The 23,826-nt window shown below is 39.1% G+C and overlaps 1 protein-coding gene across 3 annotated transcripts in view; it reads right to left on the bottom strand.

Moving 5' to 3' along the window:
• The window catches only part of CEP162 (centrosomal protein 162), a 99,824-nt gene that overhangs the window by 73,174 nt on the left and 2,824 nt on the right, over positions 1-23,826 (bottom strand). For all 3 annotated transcript variants that reach the window (XM_040238860.1, XM_040238863.1, XM_040238862.1), the window contains exons 3-6: positions 15,353-15,464; positions 11,187-11,333; positions 10,675-10,855; positions 6,498-6,565 (exon numbers count right to left, since the gene is read on the bottom strand). In XM_040238860.1, coding sequence (XP_040094794.1) covers positions 6,498-6,565; positions 10,675-10,855; positions 11,187-11,333; positions 15,353-15,464 — 508 coding nt within the window. The remainder of the gene's footprint in view (positions 1-6,497; positions 6,566-10,674; positions 10,856-11,186; positions 11,334-15,352; positions 15,465-23,826) is intronic.

Raw genomic sequence — 23,826 nt, 5'->3', positions numbered from 1 at the left:
AAGGACTTTGTAAATAATGAGTACATGCATACTCAGTTGTGTCCAACTCTTTGTGACACCATGGACTGTAACCCACCAGGCTCTTCTATCTGAGTAATTTTCAAGAATACTGGAGAGGATTGTTGTTTCCTATTCCAAAATAATGCATAAAATGTATAAAGTATATGAAACAAATGTTTTCAGATACTGGACAATCAGCAGTGTAAAAATATGATTCCTAGGAAAGAAAAACAAGTGAGCTGAGTCTACATTTACTAGAAGGTACATACATCCTGGAGTGCTAAGCAGGATCAGGGAGATCAGGACAGTCTTAATGTGTTAAGAAAACAGAGATAAGAGTACTGAAAAGACAAGGTAAGCTGCAGGCAAGTGATAAAGGAAGGAAGCTGAGCTGGTAAAGAGTCTGCTAGCAATGCAGGAGACCTGGGTTTGATCCCTGGGTTGCAAAGATTCTCTGGAGAAGGGAATGGCTACCTACTCCAGTGTTCTGGCCTGGAGAATTCCATCGACCCTATAGTCCATGGGGTTGCAAAGAGCTGGACTCCACTGAGTGACTTTCAGAAACAAAGCCTAGAAATCTACAGGGGACCCCCTTGAGTCTCTCCTGCAGACTAATCATTTAAGCGTAGTCTGACCAGAGAACAAGTGGGATGTTGGAAGGTCGACAATTTCCATATTTTGCACAGGGAAAAGTGATTTTGAAGCTCTAACTAGCTTGAGTGGAAAAAATCCTTGTTGTTCAGCAGGTGCATCCAGTGAAAACATCAAGAGGGCAATATCTCAGTAGCAGTGTCAAACTCTGCTAAAGTAAGGCTACTCTGGACTTCCCCTAACAAAGCAGAAGAAAAGCCCTGAAAAGGTCAACCATTCAGAACAAACCTCAACACTGTTGAAAAGAAGAAAACAAAATTCAAAATTCATTTCAACAATTTAAAAATCTACAACATATTCAACACTCGATTAAAAATTTACTAGAATTACAAGGAGGAGAAAGTCACCACACCTAGAAGAGAGCCAGAAATAAAGAAATACTCGGATCGCAGAATACACTCAGTGTTCAGGACTTGAAAGCAAAGAACATGAAGAAATATACTAAAAGAAATGAAAAAAGAAAGATCCAAAAGAAACTTTTAGAGTTAAAAACAATGAATAACAAGAGATTAAAGAAAAAAAAAGGTTAATGAACTTGAAAAATTAGCAATAAAACTAAAGCTGAGAGGAAAAAAGCTTTAAAAAATGACAGTCTTTTGACCTATGGGACAAAATTTAACTTTCTAACATATTTGCAATTAGGATCAGAAAGCAAGGGAAGCCAGACATGATTTTGAAGAATTAATGGCACAAACATTTACTTTGATGGAAACCATAAATTAACAGATCAATTGATGCTCAACCAGCTCCAAACAGGATAAACATAACAAAAGCACACCAAGATCATCCTAACCAAACTGCCACAAAACTGGACTAAAGAGAAAAATTTTCAAACAGAGGGAAAAGACACTATATACACAAAAATCACATAATCACTCGTGAGATGACTTCTCATGAGAAATGTCAGAGAACAACAGAAGGAAATTATTAAAGTGCTCAAAGAAAATAAATTACCTACAATTTTGTATCAAGCAAAATTGTTCTTCAAAAACAAAGGCAAAATATACTTTCAGAAACAACACTTGAGAGAATTAATTCCTAGTAGACCTGCACTATAAGAAAAGCTAGAGAGGTTTTACATGCTGAAGAAAAATAACACTAGATAGAAACTCAGAATAATAGTAGATCACAACTATTTGAAAGCTGCTAAGAGAACAGATCTTAAAACTTCTCATCACAAGCAAAAATAATTTTTTGCAATTATGTAAGGTGACAGAAGGTGACAAAGGCTAATAGAGTTTTGCCAAGAGAACACACTGGTCATAGCAAACACCCTCTTCCAACAACACAAGAGAAATTACATGGACATCACCAGATGGTCAATAACAAAATCAGATTGGTTACATTCTTTGCAGCCAAAGATGAAGAAGCTCTATACAGTCAGCAAAAACAAGACCAGGAGCCGACTGTGGCTCAGATCATGAACTCCTTATTGCCAAATTCAGACTTAAATTGAAGAAAGTAAGGAAAACCACTAGACCATTCAGGTATGACCTAAATAAAATCTTTTACGATTATACAGCAGAAGTGATAAAAGATTCAAGGGATTAGATCTGATAGACAGAGTGCCTGAAGAACTATGGACAGAGGTTCATGACATTGTACAGGAGGCAGTGATCAAGACCATCCCCAGGAAAAAGAAGTGCAAAAAGGCAAAATGGTTATCTGACAAGGTTTTACAGATAGCTGTGAAGAGAGAGAAGCTAAAGGAAAAGGAGAAAAGGAAAACATACCCATTTGAATGCAGAGTTCCAAAGAACAGCATGGAGAGATAAGACCAGTTCCTCAGTGATCAATGCAAAGAAATAGAGGAAAACAAAAGAATGGGAAAGACTAGCAATCTTTTCAAGAAAATCAGAAATATCACAGGAACATTTCATGCAAAGATGGACTCAATAAAGGACAGAAATGGTATGGGCCTAACAGAAGCAGAAGATATTAAGAAGAGGGGGCAAGAATACACAGAAAAACTATACAAAAAAGATCTTCATGACCCAGATAACCAAGATGTGATCAGTCACCTAGAGCCAGACATCCTGGAATGCGAAGTCAAGTGGGCCTAGGAAGCCTCACCATGAACAACGTTAGTGGAGGGGATGGAATTCCAGTTGAGCTATTTCAAATCCTGAAAGATGATGCTGTGAAAGTGCTGCACTCAATATGCCAGCAAATTGGGAAAACTCTGCAGTGGCCACAGGACTGGAAAAGGTCTGTTTTCATTCTAATCCTCCAAAAAGGCAATGCCAAAGAATGCTCAAACTACCACAGAATTGCACTCATCTCACACACTAGCAAAGTAATGCTCAAAATTCTCAAAGCCAGACTTCAGCAATACATGAACCATGAACTTCCAGATGTTCAAGCTGGTTTTAGAAAAGGCAGAGGAACCAGAGATCAAATTGACAACATCCAATGGATCATCAAAAAAGCAAGAGTTCCAGAAAAACATCTACTTCTGTTTTATTCACTATGCCAAAGGCTTTGACTGTGTGGATCACAACAAACTGGAAAATTCTGAGAAAGACAGGAACACCAGACCACCTGTCCTGCCTCTTGAGAAATCTGTATGCAGGTCAAGAAGCAACAGCGAGAACTGGACATGGAACAGACTGGTTCCAAATAGGAAAAGGAGTACGTCAAGGCTATATATTGTCAGCCTGCTTATTTAACTTATATGCAGAGTACATCATGAGAAATGCTGGGCTGGAAGAAGCACAAGCTGGAATCATGATTGCCGGGAGAAATATCAATAACCTCAGATACACAGATGACACCACCCTTATGGCAAAAGGTGAAGAACTAAAGAGCCTCTTGATGAAAGTGAAAGAAGAGAGTGAAAAAGTTGGCTTAAAGCTCAACATTCAGAAAATGAAGATCATGGCATCCGGTCCCATCAGTTCATGGCAAACAGATGGGGAAACAATGGAAACAGTGACAGACTTTATTTTTGGGGGTTGCAAAACCACTGCAGATGGTGACTGCAGTCATGAAATTAAAAGACGCTTGCTCCTTGGAAGAAAAGTTATGACAAACCTAGACAACATATTCAAAAGCGGAGACATCACTTTGCCAACAAAGGTCTGTCTAGTCAAAGCTTTGGTTTTTCTAGTAGTCATGTATGGATGTGAGATCTGGACTATAAAGAAAGCTGAGCACTGAAGAAATGATGCTTTTGAACCTTGGTGTTGGGGAAGACTCTTGAGAGTCCCTTGGACTGCAAGGAGATCCAACCAGTCCATCCTAAAGGAAATCAGTCATTCACTGGAAGGACTGATGTTGAAGCTGAAACTCCAATACTCTGGCCACCTGATGCGAAGAACTGAGTCACTGGAAAAGTTCTTGATACTGGGAAAGAGTGAGGGTGGGAGAAGGGGACGACAGAGGATGAGATGGTTGGATGGCATCATCAACTCAATGGACATGAGTTTGAGTAAGCTCCAGGAGTTGGTGATGGACAGGGAAGCCTGATGTACTGTAGTCCATGGAGTTGCAAAGAGTCGGACACGACTGTGTGACTGAACTGAACTGAAGGTGACAGATGCTAACTAGACTTATTATGGTGAACATTTCACAATGTATAGAGATACTGAATCATCATGATGTACACCTGATCTAATAAGTTATATATGTTAATTCTAACTTAATTTAAAAATAAATTTTAAAGATTCGTTTCAAAATAAAAAGTAAAAAAATTCACTGGGAATGGTAACTATGTGAATAAGTATAAATAGAGACTTTTATATTATGTATAAGATTTAATAATCTGTTAAAAGCAATAATAATGTTGAGTCCTTCCCAAAGGCCACAGGTGCAAAACCTTGCACCACAGAAGGACACCTCCAAAGCTGACTGAGCGCCTTTGTAACCTTGCCAAAAGCACTCTGATAACCACTATCAAGCTTCCTGACTCCCAATTACGCAAAGATGCCCATTCCAGTAGGTAGCGCCCCAACCCATCACCTAATGCCAATCATGCAGCAAAAATTCTGTCTTAAGGCTATAAAAATTGGCTATTAACCCACAAAAACTGTTGACTCCTCCATCTGTCAGCCCACTGTTGCTTGCTGTACCCACTTTATTTCTGCTCTTTGTTCTTAATAAATTCACTTCCTTCTGAAATGCTCTATGTCTGGAAATTCTTTTCCAACCTGCGCTCAGACTGCCTCAACACTAATACTGCTGTACTGTGGGGTTTTAAGATATAGAAGAAAAATATATGCCAAAAATGGCAAAAAGGCTGGGGGAAGTTTACTACTGTTAAAATTCATATAAAGTGGCATAATGCTCTTCTAAACTATGCGCTAATGAAGTAAAGATACACAGGCCCAGCATGAATCATAAGGCAACTATAAAAATACAGCTGAGAAGTACAACTAACCAGCCGTAAGAAGGGTTAGGATGGAATGCCACACTCAACCCAATAAAATGTAGCACAAAAGCAGTAACAATAACAAGATGAAAAGAAACAAATGGCAAAACAGTAAATAACCATACCAATGAATATCTTTCTGCAAAGGGCAGAAACATTTCAACTAAAAGTCTCAGATTGTCTGACTAGATATAAAACTAAAACTCAGCTATACACTACTAAAAGAAAACCATTTAAAATATTAAAACACAGACACATTTAAAGTCAAAAGACAGAAAAAGATGTATCTCCCTAACCATGCTTTGGAGGTATTTGTCCTGGCTGTACACATTCCCTGGGTCCTAGGACAAAAATTCCTTTTTCTGTCTTCTCAACAGGTTCACTAAAACAAAACAGTCCTGCTCTTACAACAATTTCTTAGTAGCTCCGTTTGTGACACAGGCAACTCACTCTACCTGATCAAGTTCTTTCCAAGATAAGAGAAAAATAATTAAAAATAAAATTGTATTATCAAGTGAAAATGAAAGTTGCTCAGTTGTCTCTGACTCTTTGCGACCCCATGGATTATAGCCCACAAGGCTCCTCTTCCATGGAATTCTCCAGGCAAGAATACTGGAGTAGGTTGCCATTTCCTTCTCAGGGGATCTTCCCAACCCAGGGATCAAACCCAGGTCTCCTACATTGCAGATGGATTTTTTACCAGCTGAGCCACTAGGAAGCCCTCTCTTATCAATGTCTTTATTAAAAGCTATATTATCTTTTCAGCTGAGCATACACACTGAGGAAACCAGAATTGAAAGAGACACGTGTACCCCAATGTTCACTGCAGCACTGTTTATAACAGCTAGGACATGGAAGCAACCTAGATGTCCATCAGCAGATGAATGGATAAGAAAGCTGTGGTACATATACACAATGGAGTATTACTCAGCCATTAAAAAGAATACATTTGAATCCGTTCTAATGAGGTGGATGAAACTGAAGCCGATTATACAGAGTGAAGTAAGCCAGAAAGAAAAACACCAATACAGTATACTAACACATATATATGGAATTTACAAAGATGGTAATGATAACCCTGTATGCAAGAAAGCAAAAGAAACACAGATGTGTAGAGCAGACTTTTGGACTCTGAGGGAGAGGGAGAGGGTGGGATGATTTGGGAGAATGGCATTGAAATATGTATACTATCATGTAAGAAACGAATCGCCAGTCTAGGTTCGATACAGGATACAGGATGCTTGGGGCTGGTGCACCGGGATGACCCAGAGAGATGATATGGGGAGAGAGGTGGGAGGGGGGTTCAGGATTGGGAACTCATGTACACCCGTGGCAGATTCATGTCAATGTATGGCAAAACCAATACAGTATTGTAAAGTAAAATTTTAAAAAGTAATTAATTAATTAATTTAAAAAAGGGGGAAAAAAACTATATTATCTTTTCAAATAGTGTAAATTTTAAAACCACTGAAATTACCTGCCAGTTCTTCATGTTTTGATTCATGCTCATGTTTATCTTCACTTAGCTCCATGTTAGCTTGATTACTAGAAAATATTTAATATCACACATTAATAATATATTTCCATGCAATCTTTTGTGAATATTTTTTTAAAAATCTCTTTTAACAATACGTATTTCTTCTTAAGTACTCTTGTTCTAGCAAAAGCTAAAAATCTGGAAACTATGAAGGCAATGTTTTAAAAATGAAGGATCTTACAAGCCTGAAACTGCAGCCACTAAAGAAATATGGGGGGCGGGGGTGGGGGCAGAAAATGCCAAATTTCTTAACTTTATACACAAATATATACAATTTTATACATAAATGTGTGCCTTGTATTTCTCAGGGCCCAGACAGCCTTTCTACACTACAGATTAGGAATGGCCCACAGCTGTAAGAACCAGTCAAGTATATGTGGAAGCCAGGAAAAAAACTCTGAGTCAGCATTTCCATGCTAATAAGCAATTTCATCCTAAAATGGAGCTGAATAAGAGCCTTAAACCAATAAACATTCAGCAAGGTGTTTTAACTATACTGGATATATCAGTTCATATACTACATTTTTTTCAAACCAAAGAGTCAGTTCTACCTTTTTCAGTCCGTTAACCAAGTCTTTAGTGAGATCATTAGGAGGCCCAAGAAACTATAAACTCTAATAACATTAGCAGCAAACACCATATATTCAATACTACACTGTACTCTGACTAGGCTGTTCTCAAGTAGAAGTATCATTATTACGAACATTGCTCAGTTCAGTTCAGTCGCTCAGTTGTGTCCAATTCTTTGCGACCCCATGGACTGCAGCATGCCAGGCCTCCCTGTCCGTCACCAACTCCTGGAGTTTACTCAAACTCATGTCCATCCAGTTGGTGATGCCATCCAACCATCTCATCCTCTGTTGTCCCCTTCTCCTCCCACCTTCAATCTTTCCTAGAATCAGGGTCTTTTCAAATGAGTCAGCTCTTCACATCATGTGGCCAAAGTACTGGAGTTTCAGCTTCAACAGTCCTTCCAGTGAATGTTCAGGACTGATTTCCTTTAGGATGGACTGGTTGGATCTCCTTGCAGTCCAAGGGACTCTCAAGAGTCTTCTCCAACACCACAGTTCAAAAGCATCAATTCTTCAGGGCTCAGCTTTCTTTATAGTCCAACTCTCACATCCATACATGACCACTGGAAAAACCATAACCTTGACTAGACAGACCTTTATTGGCAAAGTAATGTCTCTGCTTTTCAATATGTTATCTAGGTTGGTCATAACTTTTCTTCCAAGGAGCAAGCATCTTTTAATTTCATGGCTGCAGTCACCATCTGTGTCATTTTAGAGTTCTCAAAAATAAAGTCTGCCACTGTTTCCCCATCTATTTCCCATGAAGTGATGGGACCAGATGCCATGATCTTCGTTTTCTGAATGTTGAGTTTTAAGCCAACTTTTTCACTCTCTTCTTTCACTTTCATCAAGAGGCTCTTTAGTTCTTTTTCACTTTCTGCCATAAGAGTGGTGTCATCTGCATATATGAGGTTATTGATATTTCTCCCAGCAATCTTGCTTCCAGCTTGTGCTTCATCCAGCCAAGTGTTTCTCATGATGTAATCTGCAGATAAGTTAAATAAGCAGGGTGACAATATACAGCCTTGATGTACTCCTTTTCCTATTTGGAACCAGTCTGTTGTTACATGTCCAGTTTTAACTGTTGCTTCTTGACATGCATACAGATTTCTCAAGAGGCAGGTCAGGTGGTCTGGTATTCCTGTCTCTTTCAGAATTTTCCAGTTTATTGTGATCCACACAGTGAAAGGCTTTGGCATAGTTAATAAAGCAGAAGTAGATGCTGTTCTGGAACTCTCTTACTTTTTCTGTGATCCAGCAGATGTTGGCATTGATCTCTGGTTCCTCTGCCTTTTCTAAATCCAGCTTGAATATCTGGATGTTCATGGTTCATGTATTGCTGAAGTCTGGCTTGGAGAATTTTGAGCATTAGTTTGCTAGTGTGTGAGATGAGTATAATTGTGTGGTAGTCTGAGTATTCTTTTGCATTGCCTTTCTTTGGGATTGGAATAAAAATTGGCCTTTTCCGGTCCTGTGGCCACTGCTGTATTTTCCAAAATTGCTGGCATATTGAGTGCAGCACTTTCACAGCATCATCTTTCAGGATTTGAATCAGCTCAACTGGAATTCCATCACTTTCACTAGCTTTGTTTGTAGTGATGCTTCCTAAGGCCCACTTGACTTTGCATTCCAGGATTCTGGCTCTAGGTGAGAGATCACACCATCATGATTATCAGGGTAGTGAAGATTTTTTTGTACAGTTCTGTGTATTTTTGCCACATCTTCTTAATATCTTCTGCTTCTGTTAGGTCCATACCATTTCTGTCCTTTATTGAGCCCATCTTTGCATGAAATGTTCCCTTCTGCTCTCTGCTCTGCTAAGTCACTTCAGTCGTGTCCGACTCTCTGCGACCCCATAGACGGCAGCCCACCAGGCTCCCCGGTCCCTGGTATTCTCCAGGCAAGAACACTGGAGTGGGTTGCCATTTCCTTCTCCAATGCATGAAAGTGAAAAGTGAAAGTGAAGTCGCTCAGTTGTGTCCGACCCTCAGCGACCCCATGGACTGCAGCCTTCCAGGCTCCTCCGTCCATGGGATTTTCCAGGCTCCTCCGTCCATGGGATTTTCCAGGCAAGACCTTGGTATCTCTAATTTTCTTGAAGAGATCTCTAGTCTGTCTTGAAGAGATCTCTAGGAACATTGTTAAGAACATGGAAACATTAAGAAATACTTCAAAGGGACAAAAACTTGTGGCGAGCAAACCTGTGCATGCTTACTCTGTGTTGTCACTGTTAAGACAGGCAATCACCATGGGCCATTAGGGTCCCTGCATGTTCTTGCTGGGTAAGCCAAGAACATAAGGCAGAGACACTCCTTCCTAGGTCACTTCTTAAGAGTTGCAGTGATCAACTCTGAAAGACAGGCAATATTTCTGCCATCAAAGCAGGCTTGTTTCTACTTATTAAAAAAGCAATAGAGTCCTCAAACTCAGTGACCCTCTCCCGTAAAGCAACCCCCTACATGGGTGGACAGCCATCATGGACCCCATGAAGCTTGTGGGACAAGGGAAACTGAGGCAAATTGACATGGCACTTGGGTTCTGCTTTTGTCAAGAGAAAGTCATTTTGTTTCTGACCCAAGAATCCTTGTCAACTGTCAGCCTCCATAAAACCACAGTTTAGTTTGCAAGTAGGATAAAAATCTCAGACCCTACGTAGTTCATGACAGTCACTGCTTTGTCCACTGTCTGTAAGAAACTAAGCATCCTGAGGAGACCAGGCACTCTAATGACCAGAGGTATGAGTTTCCTAACCCTTAATTTAATTGTAGTTTGGTGTTCTTAAAATCTTAAACTTGTAATCTGACTTCCATTTATAATTTTCAAAATTAGATGGAAAACTTAAAACTGAGGATATTAAAGATATCAGGTCTCACAAATTTCGAGAATGCCAAAGGTCTATGGCATGCACAAGGCACCAGCTCAGTAAACTAGTAGAATTTCCAGGATAAATGAGGTTTCCTGAGAATCTTTAGGGTGAACCATATACAAAGGTAGAACACAAACCAGATCTGTCTTTGTTCCCTGGTTCCTCTTTCCCTTTTTGTTCCTACCTTATTTTTAAAAATTTTGACCATACCACACAGCATGCAGGATCTTAGCTTCCCAACCAGGGATCAAACCTGTGTCCCCTGCAGTTGGAAGCATAGAGTCTTAACTACTGGACCACCAAGGAAGTCCCTCCCCTGAGTTTTTAAGAGCTACCTGGACTCACTTTATCCGTAGAAGATGCTTAATAGATTACCTTCCTGGTTAGGTCTATTCAGCAATATGCTGTTCACCTCAAAAATATATCATGCATGAAATTTTAGGTATCTAGAGGCTCAAATACAAATGTATTCTCGTCAATATATATACCAATCATATTCTACACACTCATAAAGACACACATCCTGATCAAAATAATGAACAGAAAATAGAATTTAAAAAGATTTAAATTTTGCCTGTTATAATGTTTACCCTTTAATTACATGCATATACTAGCTTTATAAAAATATAGAAAGACACAAAAATTATTTAATGATTTGTTTATATTGTATTTACATTACCTATGTAAAGCTTTAAAATGTATGGAGTCATTAGAATCCAATTCCTTATTTAACCTTGAATAATCAATGGACGATGTTAAGCCTTTCTCAAGCCTGGCAAAAAATTGTTCTTTTTCCTCTTGCTCTTCTAACGTGTCCAGTCCCAATCCGAGAACACTATGATTGAGCTCAGAAGCTATCTCTAAACAGAAAGCACAAATATATTTCATTAACATATACAATTTTAAAGAAATTACTTTTAATGCTGCATTTATTGAAATTATATAGCAAAACTTAAAAAAAAATCTATATTTTACCTATTCCTTTACCACCAAACATAGATTTGTGTTCATAATATGTAAGGTTATATGGATTCTCCAGAGGTGTAATTCTAAACCTTCTGGGAAGATATTAAATCTATCTACACACTTCAGTGAAGGAGGATCCAAGAGAGCTAAGAGTTAATTTTTCTAAAAATTCTGATTATAAGCATCATAATTAACCTGTCAACTTATATCCCCCACAATTCTTACCATTGGCTTCTAAGCTGTCAATACTCAAGATAGAGGTTCCACTGCTCTTAAGAAACTGAATCCTTTCAGCAGACTCTTCTTCTGTTTCCATAACAGGTTGAGAAGTCTTCTTTGTTTTCAAATAGCTTACATTTGTCCCAAATGGTCCTAGGATGGGATTTAACATAGTTGGATATTTACATTAAGAGCATTGTGTTGACCACTATGCCAACATAGTAATACTGTTATACCAGCTTAGACTTGTTATGCTATCATATGAGTTATACTACGAGACAGTAGCTAAATCTGCTATATGAAATAAAAATTAATCAGACGAAAAATTCACAAAAGGAAAATTATAATTCTATTTGATTGTGTGAATCTTACCCAATGGAAGATTTTAAAAATTTGCATTAAGACTTTAAAAATTAATTATTCTGAAGCACAAGTACTTAATACATAAACCATGCCACTTGAAAGATATCTCCTGCCTTACATGAAGGAAGGAAGGGAGACAACTCCAGGCTGGGGAACAAGGAGGTCCAAGGGTCAAAAATGGGAGGGCAGGCCACATGCAAGGATGCAAAAAGGTCAGTGAGGGTAGTCTAGGGGAAGTAACCCTAAGGCAGGAGCCAATGGTCGGACCATGCTCATCTTCATAGGCTGGGGAAAGGGTTTTGCTCTTCATTCTAAAAGCACTAGGAAACACTGGAAAAGTTAAGACAATATCAAATTTTCTTTATCCTAGCAGTACATAACTGTTGTAAAAAACTGATATATGGAAAAAATAACTATAATGTATGATATAAAGATTGAGATTAGAAAAACACCACTTTTGCTTAGAAAAAAGCCTTATCAAAATAAGTTACAAATTCTGTCTTCAATTTCGTACTTGGTGTCCTACTGGAAAGGGTTCAAAATCAAATTATTTTATGGCTCTGTGTGAATAATGGTTTTAATGGGTCTCATAATAACTTCAACACAGAGAAAATCAGGAGATTTCAGATGAAAATATGCATGCCAAGGTAGGAGTGCTGTTGAGGCATCTGTGCTGGGATCTCAGCTGGGCTCTGAAGCTGGACTCAGGGATGTGACCCACACTAACCCACCTCACAAGAGACTAATACAACCAAAACCAAGATGTGATTCAGTTATTTACAATGAAGAGTATAACCAGTAGACAGAATTATATAGTTTCAACTTCTCTGCAGAACATTTTGTCTTAATGGCAATTGAAAGAGAAAGCAAAATTATAAGGTAGAATTGGCTCAATGTTGATGTTTAATAACGTCTCTTTAAGAAACGCATTCCTCTCAAGAGGGGTGGTTCAGTTCTCCCTTAGAAGCATCTACATTCTTGCTGGCAGGAATCATATTTTATCTTTGTATACTAGTGCCAAATAGTCAGAAGGTAATATGAGCTCAGTAAATGCTTGTGAATGAATGAGGGACCAGGTTATGCCCTTGGGTAGAGAAACCTTCTCCCCTGTGTTTAAATGGACATTGTCAAAGTTTCCTTCCTAAGTATCCTTTGCATCCCTTACTAATCAAATCCACTGACTGATACATTCTTTTTAAAAAAATTTAGTCTCTTTAATTAGGTTACATTAAGTGTTGGTCTAGGACTCATTCTTTCCCTTTAGAGTGAGTTTGCATAAGTTTGCATACCCCAACTCTAATTCACTACTTTCTACAGAGAGATTTTAAAGCTAATTAAGTCTCAAATTTTTGTCAACTATTTCAATAGTACTTAATCATATAATATCCTTTTCAAACACCAATACGGGGAAAGATTCTAAAACAAAAAATTCTTCATATACAAGCTTTAGCATTGTGCATGACTTATAGATTTATGAAAAAATACACTGAATTTTTCAATAAGACAATTCCTTACTGTAAAGTGTTAAAAAGAACAGAGAAATGACTATTAAATTGTAACATTTACTTATTGAATATTTATTATTTACTGTTGAGGGTCAAGGAGTACAAGGAAAAAGAACTATAGAAATCCTATCAGTTCATAAAATAGTGCTTAAAGATCCACAGATTCTGTTATCACAGGTACTTAACAGAGGTAGCCTGGGGATCCTTAAGAATTTGGCAGTATCACATATACTAGCTATAATGCAAGAAACAGGCAAGGGAGCAATTTTTCCATTGTAAAATGTGACCAGGAAAAGTTCTGGGAGAGGTATACGCATGTGCTAGACAGGATCAATAATGAGTTCTTTACCATTAAGACAATGGTATTTTTTTTTTTTACTGTTATTAACAGACAGTGATACCAAAATCAACAGGTCTATTAAAATCTTCCAAATGCAATGACATTAATACATTGTCAGAGTAGCTTATTAAATCACCTTAAATCAATTTACCATTAAACATAACATATAAATATACCTATATTATTCACCATCTAAAACTAAGTAATTATAAATTTGAATGTAAAATAATCTGATAATGCAGAAAATACAGATTCTCAATTATATAACATGGAGAAGGCAATGGCACCCCACTCCAGTACTCTTGCCTGGAAAATCCCATGGATGGAGGAGCCTGGTAGGCTGCAGTCCATGGGGTCCCTAAGAGTCAGACACAACTGAGCGACTTCACTTTGACTTTTCACTTTCATGCATTGGAGAAGGAAATGGCAACCCACTCCAGTGTTCTTGCCTGGAGAATCCCAGGGATGGGGGAGCCTGGTGGGCTGCTGTCTATGGGGTCACACAGAATTGGACACGACTGAAGTGACTTAGCAGCAATTATATAACAAATATAAAGTTATATAATATGAAAATCAATGCAAGCTTAAAATTCACTATTAGTATTATTTTCCTTACATATTTATATTGAGTTGGCCAAAAGGTTCATTTGATTTTTTCCAAAAAATGGCTCTAGTAGAGCTTAGTTGTCTTTAACTTCATTAGAAAAAGTTCTGTTAGATTATATTGTGACAGCTAGCATATCAGGGTGCATTTAAAAGAAAAAAAACCTTACCAAAACTGGCGAACTGTTGCATATCCATTTTAATACTGAAGATGGAAGAAAAAGGAACATGTTTGGTGTATCATACTTTATTATTTCAAGAAAGGTAAAAATGCTACTGAAACATAAAAAAAGATTTGTGCAGTAAATGGGGAAGGTGTTGTGACTGATCAAACTTTTTAAAAGTGGTTTGTGAAATTTTGCGCTGGAGTTTTCTCGCTGGACGATGCTACATGGTCAGGGAGCCCAGCTGAAGTTGATAGTGATCAAATCGAGAAATTAATTGAGAACAATAAATGTTATACCATGCAGGAGACAGCTAACATACTTAAAATATCCAAGTCAAGCGCTGAAAATCCTTTGCACAAGTATGGTTACATTAATCACTTTGGGTGCCACATAAGTTAAGCAAAAAAATTTCTTGACTGTATCCACATGCAATTCTCTACTGAAACATAATAAAAATGTTAAAATAAATTGTGATGGGTGATGAAAAGGGGACACTGTATAATAATGTGGAACCAAAGAGATTGTGGGGCAAATGAAATGAACCACCACCAACCACACAAGACTGGTCTTCATCCAAAGAAGGTGATGTTGTATATATGGTAGGGATGGAAGGAAGCCTTCTATTATGAGCTCCTTCTGGAAAAACAGACAATTAATTCCAACAAGTACTGATCCCAGTTAGACCAACTAAAGGTAGTACTTGACGAAAAGCGTCCAGAACTAGTCAATATAAACCATATGCTCTTCCATCAAGATAACACAACTTTCTTCAATGACCAGCCAAAAACTGTTATAGCTTAGCTGGGAAGTTTTGATTCATCCGCTGTATTTACGAGACACTGTACTTTTGGATGCCCATTTACTTTGGTCTTTACAAAATTCTCTCAGTGGAAAAAATTTCAATTCCCTGGAAGACTGTAAAAGGCACCTGGAATGATTCTTTGCTCCAAAAGATAGTTTGGGGAAGATGGAATTACAAAGTTTTCTGAAAAACGGCAGAAGGTAGTGGAACAAAATGGTGAATATATTGTTCAATAAAGTTCTTGCTGAAAATGAAAAAAATGTGTCTTTTACTTTTACTTAAAAAACCAAAGGAACTTTTTGGCCAACCTAAACAGCACAGTAAGAAAATCCAGAATCGAAAGTCTGGTCTGCCCCCTTGTGGTCAAATAATTTAAAATTAGCAATATTTACCACCACTTTCAAATTCATCTTCAGTTATCCACCATGGCACTGTATCTTTCTTCTTCACTTCTTTAGGTTGTCTAGGTGTTTTATTTGAATTTTCAAAGGAATCATCTGAAAGCTAAATCAGATACAAGCTACTGAATTTTATATTCAAGAATCCCAGATTTATCACTGAAAATGTTTCTCTTAGATCTTGACAATTAGTGCTTGTCACAATAATTAATAAACTTTAAAGAAAACATTTATTTTTCCTTTTCTACCCTTTAGGTCCAAATCTTATTACAGTCATAAACTCCTACTCTAAATCCAAACTACCTTCCTTACTCTCAGCCAGTATCTCTCTGACTGAGAAAATGAAGACCCTACAGTCAAAACCACCCTTCTTCTCACTCCCTTCATTCTACCACTCGACTCACCTGTTAAGACACTGATTTCCTCTCTCAGAAGAGAAATTCTTTTCTCCACTCCAAGGAGAACCTGCAGAGGGGCCCACTTCCCTGCTCACCAGGTTCTTACCAGGTAATCCTACTGCATCTCTATCTCACTCCCTCCTCAACCTCCCATCCCTCCTTGCCTCAGGTTATTAAACCTGCTCATTGCTGCATCCCGAGAGCCAAGCACAGCACCTGGCATAATCGTAGGATAAAAGAATGAACACTGAAGTCTCCTAAAATTAGAAAAGGGCTTCCCAGGTGTTTCAGCGGTAAAGAATCCCCACTGCCAATGCAAGAGACGTGGGTTTGATCCCTGGGTGGGGAAGATCCCCTGAAGAAGGAAATGGCAACCCACTTCAGTAGTCAAGCCTGGAAAATTGCTTGGACAGAGGAGCCTAGCAGGCTACAGTACATGGGATCACAAGAGTCAGACTAAACAACAATTTAAAAAGCAAACAAAAACAAACAAGAGAGAGAGGCAGAGGTCCTTATTCTTACATCTCCCTTTCACTCTACCCATCACTTTTCTTTTATATACATTCTAACTTCTCAAGGTCATTGCTAAACTCCTTAAAATCTGGTACCCATCCAAAACAACTCTCCTCAGTCACCAAAGACCTCCAAAATCCACAAATAAAGAACCACCATCAGCGGTCTCCTTGATAGACCACAGGATTTGACAGTGACCAACTCTCACCTCCTGAAACTCTCTTCGAGTTCACAGTACCACCTCCTCCAGGTTACACCTCATCTCTGTGACCTTTCCTAACCAACTCTACTAGCTTTTGGCTCTTCTGCTCTTTTGTTAATACGAAACTTACCCAGAACTCTGCTCTTAGTCCTTTTTACCCTCACTTTAACACAATTCTTCTGGAGAAGAAACTAACATTTGTTAATGACTTGCCTGCTCTATGTCACGATCTATACCCAGGTTATCTCACTCTTCAAACAATCCAGCAGAGATTTACCGATGGGGAAGTAAACTCAGAGAAGTTAAGCAACTTGCCCAGGTTGCTACTGTCAGTAGTAATAACAGAGCTGGGGTTCAAAATTGGGTTTCCCTGACTGAAACCTGTCCACTTTCAAAGACACTGTATGGTCCCCCAACTAGGGCAGTGGGATGACTTTTTAAAATTTTTACACACACATTTCCACCTGCCAAGCAAACAACTCTACTTCAGTGACTTGTAAGAAAGCCATTTAAAATTGTTCAAAAAGAACTCACTGTCTTTCCTGACTACCAGGAAGGAAGAGGGGGAGAAAGAAAGAAAGAATACTCTATCTGAATTTTCACTGGATCACCTTCCATTCAGCCTTAAACTTCACTGTCACCCTGAAATATCCCATTTCTCTCTCCTTTCTGTCTCTCCCTGTTTACCCAACTCTGAGAACCTGCCTCAGATTCAGTCTTTTCCTCCTAAACTCACGGCTATGTAAGGGCATGAAAGAAAGACTGCAGGTTTCTGGAGCCAGAGAGATCTGAGTTCAAATTTTAACTTCAAAATAAGTTAGTTTTGTTTATACATCTAGAAAACAGGCAAGGTAACACCAACCTTGCAGGGTTGTGGCAAAGATCATAAAAGAATGCAGAATGCCCGGGAAGGCACTGTCTAATGCATAGAAGGTATTCTCACTTTTGACAATCTTCCACATTGCTTTCTGGCTACGATCATAAAACACAAAACACAAAAGCTGGCTCCCCAGTGAACAACAGTGCTGCTGAGGATATGGAGAAACTGGAAGCCTAAAACTACCAATATACTGCTGATGAGAGAGTAAAATGGTGCAGCCACCTAGAAAACAGTTTGGCAGTTCCTCAGAAGGCAATGGCACCCCACTCCAGTACTCTTGCCTGGAAAATCCCATGGACGGAGGAGCCTGGTAGGCTGCAGTCCATGGGGTTGCTAAGAGTCAGACACGACTGAGTGACTTCACTTTGACTTTTCACTTTCATGCATTGGAGAAGGAAATGGCAACCCACTCCAGTGTTCTTGCCTAGAGAATCCCAGGGATCAGGGAGCCCAGTAGGCTGCCGTCTATGGGGTTGCACAGAGTCGGACACGACTGAAACGACTTAGCAGCAGCAGCAAAAGCTTAAATGTTGAGGTTAAACCACATGACCCAGCATTTCCCAACCTCTGGTATATACACAGAGAAATGAAAACATATACCCACAAAAATTATATACAATTGTCATAGCAGCATTATTGATAATTGCCAAAAAGTATAAAGCACGCAAATGTCCATCAACTGATAAGTAGGTAAACAAAATGTGGCAAATCCATACAATGCAATATTATTCAGCTATAGAAGAGGAATGAGGTACTAACAGATGAGACAACATGGATGAACCTTGAAAATGTTAAGTGGCACAAGCTATAAGAAAGATCCATATGAACTTGGGTAGGAAGAGAATAAAAGAGATCGGGTCAGGGCCTGTTCTCCAGGGAAGGGATACAGAAAAGGAAGGGGATTAAAAGGCTCAGAGACCCACGCTGGGGTGTAAGTGTCTAGAACTACATATTTGGGGCACCAGCCCTGGGGTCTAACACTGGGGACAGGAGTCTCCTTAGCTGGTTAGAAAGCCAGTGACAAGAGGGCTGTAAGAAACCCAAACTCTGCTTGTGAGGAGTGTGCACACACTTGCTTACTCCCAAAACAAGGTGGAGGAAGCAGACGAAGCTGCACGGAACTCTGGCTGCCGTCCTGTAACCACCCTGAAACAAGCCAAACCCCTACTCCAGCCCCCCATGCTCCTGCTCTGCTCCTCTCTAGGGAAAGGTGACAATGCTAGGAGAAGGAAGTGTACACACAGGGAACAGAACCAGCTGAGACCTGACCCTCAGGGTTTCTGCTCCAGCAACTTGGGACCTGCTCCCACCCTCACAGGGCGGTGTTTGTCACTGAGCAGAGAAGGAGCCCTGGCTGACACCTGGCTCTGGCTTGAGCACCTTCATCTCTAGTCCCATTGCTTACCAAAATGATAGCTATCAGCACACCCTGGAGAAAGACATGACTCCTGTTTATATCAGGTCCAGCTCTCCCATCAAAGCCACAGGCACAGACTGTATAGGGACATCCCTTCAAGGTGGGGACAGGCAGGTATTTCACCTAATTTCATAGAGACGGAGAAAGTTAAACAAAATGAGAAGACAGAGGAATATGCTTCAAACAAAAGAACAAAGCTAAAGCAGAGATAAGCAATTTACCAGATAAGAGTTCAAAGCATTAGTCATAAGATTAAATTAGAAAAAAGAATAGACGAACACAGTGAGAATTTTGACAAGAAACTAGAAAATATAAAAGAACCAATCAGATCTGAAGAGTACAACTATAATGAAAAACACACTAGAACAAATTAACAGCAGAATTTAGAGGACAGAATAATCAAACAGGAAAAAGAAAAACAAATTTAAAAAATGAAAACAATTTAAGGGACCTCTGAGACATCATCAAGTATACCAATATTCATATTATAGGAGCCCCAGGTGGAGAAGTCAGAGAGAAAGGAGTTGAAAATCTATTTGATGAAATTATGGCTGAAAACTTCCTGAACCTGAGAGAGAGAGAGAAGTCACTCAGTCATGTCTGACTCTTTGCGACCCCATGTACTGTAGCATACCAGGCTCCTCGAGCTATGTGATTTTTCAGGCAAGAATACTGGAGTGGGTTGCCATTTCCTTCTCCAGGGGATCTGCCCAACCCAGGGATCGAACCCAGGTCTCCCACATTGCAAGCAGACGCTTTACCATCTGAGCCACCAGGGAAGCCTCTAGAAGAACCTGAAGAAGTAAACAGATATCCAGGTACAGGAGGCATGGAGAGTCCTGAACAAAATGAATCCAGATAGACCCACACCAAGACATATAATAACTGAAGAGTTATTAAAATGTTAAAAGCGGAAGAGATTATTCTAAACGGCAGAACAGAAAAACAAAGGGTCACATACAAGCAAACCACCCCTCCTCCCCCCAACCAAGCTATCAGATGATTTTTCTGCAGAAACTATGCAGGACAAAAGAGAAAGACATGACATATTTAAAATGCTAAAAAGGAAAAAAACTAAAATCTAGGATAGTCTACCCAGCAGGCTTATCATTTGGAACTGAAGGACAGATGAAGAACTTCTCAGACAAGCAAAGACTAGAAGAGTTCATCAATACTAAACTGATTCTAAAAGAAATGTTGAAGAGTCTTCTCTCAGTGGAAAAGAAAATGTTATAACAAGCAAGCACGTATAGGAAAGGAAAAATCTCACTAATTAAGACACATATATAGTAAAGGCTGTGAACCAACCATTTAAATTATCACAAAGATTGAAAAGAAAAACTGTATCAACTGTAACTACAATAAACAGGTAAGGGATAAAAATGAAGATGTAAAATATGACACAAAACACAAAACACTGGAGAGGGGAGGAAAAAAATACAGATCTTTTAGAATGTGTTTGAACTCACAATGGATACACAAACACTACAGAGAAAGGAACACAAGCATATCACTAAAGAAAATCATCAAACCACAGGGAAGAAATAAAAAGGAGAAAAGAACTGAGAAGTAGTACAAAACCCAAAAATAAGCAATAAAATGGCAGTAAGAACAAACCTATTGCTTGAAATGTCAATGGACTAAATGCCCCAAAAGACATAGGGTGGCTGATTGAACAACATTAACCAAAAAAGGCCATCTATAGGTTGCTTACAGGAGACTCACTTCAGAGATAAAGACATACAAAAACAAAGTGAGAGGTTGCAAGAAGTTATTTCACACAAATGGGAACAACGAGAAAACAAGGGTAGCAACACTCATATCAGACAAAATAGACTTTATAACAAAGTCTATAACAAAGACCCAGGGCATTATATAATGATAAAGGGATCAACACAAGAAGAGGATACAACATTCATTAAAATATATGCACCTAATATGGTGGCTCAGTAGTAAAGAACCCACCTGCAATGCAAGAGACTTGGGTTTGACCCCTGGGTCAGGAAGATCCCCTGGAGAAGGAAATGGTAACCCACTCCAGTATTCCTGCCTGGGAAATCCCATGGTCAGAGGAGCCTGGCGCATTACTGTCCACGGGGTCGCAAAAGAGTCAGACATGACATAGCAACTAAACTCCAACAAATATATAAAGCAAATGTTAACAGATATAAATGGACAAAAATAGTCTCTATGTGTGTTAAAAATCACATCAAAAAGAAAAAAGTACATAGGAATAAACTTAACCAAGAAGGTGAAAGACGTGGTTGTTGTTTACTCGCTAAGTCATGTCTGACTCCATTCCATGGACTGTAACCCGCCAGGCTCCTCTGTCCACGGGATTTCCCAGGCGAGAATACTGGAGTAGGTTGCCATTTTCTTCTCCAGGGCATCTTCCTGACCCAGGGATCAAACCCCTGTCTCTTACATTAGAGGTGGGTTCGTTACTACTAAGCCACCTGGGAAGCCCATGAAAGCTATACAGTCTGAAAACTATAAAATACAGATAAAGGAAACTGACTGTGATACAATGAAATAGCAAGATATCTCATGTTCATGGACTGGAAGATTATTATTAAATGTACATACCACCCAAAGCAAGCTACAGACTTAATGTATACCTATCAAAACATGCATGACATTTTTCACAGAACTAGAGTAATCCTAAAATTTATATGGAACAATTAAAGGCCCTGAATAGCCAAAGCAATCTTGAGAAAAAAGAATGAAGCTGGAGGTATTAAGCTCTCTGACCTCAGACTATACTAGAAAGCTCTAGTAATCACAACACTGTGGTATTGGCACAAAAATGACACATCCATCAGTAGAACAGAATAGAGAGCCCAGAAATAAACCTATGCATTTACAGTCAATAAATCTACAACAAAGGAAACAAGAATATACAATGGAAAAAAGTCTCTTACTGAAGTAAGTAGTGCTGGAAAAACTGAATAGCTCCATGTAAAACAATAGTTCTCACATCATATACAAAAAAACTCAAAATGGATTAAAGACCTAGCGTAAAACCTGAAACCATAAAGCTCCTAGAAGAAAACATAGACAGAACACTTTTTTATAAATCATAGCAGTTATTTTTTTTGGGTCTATCTCCTAAGGCAAAGGAAACAGAAGCAAAAATAAACAAATGGGACCCAATCAAACTTGAAAGCTTTTGCACAGTAAAGGAAACCATTGACAAAATGAAAAGAACCTACAGAATGGGAAAAAACAATCACATATGTTCAATAAGGGATAAATATTCAAAATACATTAATAGCTCATATAACTCAATATCAAAAATAGAGCAACCTCCCCCCTGCCCCCAAAACCCAATCTGATTAGAAAATGGGCATAAGATATACACATGGCTAACAGGCATATGAAAAGATGCTCAACGTTACTAATCAGGGAAACGCAAATCAAAACTCCAAAGAGCTATCACCTCACACCTGTCAGAGAATGGCTCTGTGCATGCTCAGTTGTATCTAACTCTGCAACCCCTGTAGCCTGTCAGGCTTCTCTGTCCAAGGGACTCTCCAGGCAAGAATACTGGAGTGGGTTGCCATTTCCTCCTCCAGGGGATCTTCCTGACTCAGGAATCAAATCCAGGTCTCCTGCGTTGGCAGGTGGATTCTTTACCACTGAGCCACCTGTGAAGACTATCAGAATAGCTACAAATAGCAAATGCTGGTGAGGATGTAGAGCAAGGAAAATCCATGTACACTGTTAGTGGGAATGTACATTGGTGCAGTCACCATGGAAACAGTATGGAGGTTCCTCAAAAGACTAAAAACAGAAGTATCATGTGATATAGTGGTTCCACTCCTGGATATATCTCTGGCGGCAAAAACACTCATTCGAAAGATAAACGAATCCCAATTTTTCATAGCAGCATTATTTACACTACCAAAGATATGGAAGCAACCTAAGTATTCATCAACAGATGAATGGATAAAGAAGGTGTGGTATATGTGTCCATCCTAAAGGAGATCAGTCCTGGGTGTTCACTGGAAAGACTAATGCTAAAGCTGAAGCTCCAATACTTGTCCACCCGATGGGAGGAGCTGACTCATTTGAAAAGACCCTGATGCTGGGAAAGATTGAGGGCAGGAGGAGAAGGCGACGACAGAAGATGAGATGGTTGGATGGCATCACCGACTCAATGGACATGGCTTTGGGTGGACTCTGAGAGTTGGTAATGGACAGGGAGGCCTGGTATACGGCGGTTCATGGGGTCACAAAGAGTCGGACACAACTGAGCTGAACTGAAGGTGGAATATTACTCAACCATAAAAAGAATAAAATTTTGTCATTTGAAACAACATGGGTGGACCTGGAGGATATTATACTTAGTAGAATAAGTCAGGGTTAACAAGTACTGTATGTTATCACTTCCATGTGGAATCTAAAAAAAGGTAAAATGAATAAATATAGCAAAGCAGGAAACAGACGCTCAGATATAGAGAACAAACTAGTGTTACCAGTGGGAAGAGAGAAAGGAGGAGGGGCAACAGAGTGGCAGGGGTAGGGATTAAAAGGTACAAACTACTGTGTTTAAAACAAATAAACTACAAGGATATATCATATAGCACAGGGAATACAGCCAGTATTTTATACCTCTAGATGGAATATAACCTATGAAAACAGAATCACTATCTGAACTAATGCTGTACATCAACTATACTTCAATTAAAAAAACACAGCCATTATGTCATAGGCCATTCATTCTTATGGGAGGCAGAAAACAGACCTAAAGAAGTAAAATAATGAATGGTTATAAGTGCAACATGGATAATTAAGCACATGGTATACTAAGAAGGAACCTGATGGCTACTTTTTCTTTCAGTGGGTCAATAGGAAAAAAACCTCTCTCACATAGGATTTTTAAGAAGAGATCTTCACCACCCAGGTAAACAACGGAGGAACAAACAGCATTACTGGCATGGAAAGTGAAACGTCAGTCATGTCCAACTCCTTGTGACCCCATGGACTATACAGCACGCCAGGATACTCTGTCCATGGGATTCTCCAGGCAAGAATACTGGTGGGTTGCTGTTCCCT

Source organism: Oryx dammah, unplaced genomic scaffold (genome assembly GCF_014754425.2).
Source record: "Oryx dammah isolate SB20612 unplaced genomic scaffold, SCBI_Odam_1.1 HiC_scaffold_4, whole genome shotgun sequence".
Classification (NCBI taxonomy): domain Eukaryota; kingdom Metazoa; phylum Chordata; class Mammalia; order Artiodactyla; family Bovidae; genus Oryx; species Oryx dammah.
The sequence above is the reverse complement of the archived record's forward strand: the minus strand, read 5'-3'. Positions and strand labels throughout refer to the sequence as shown.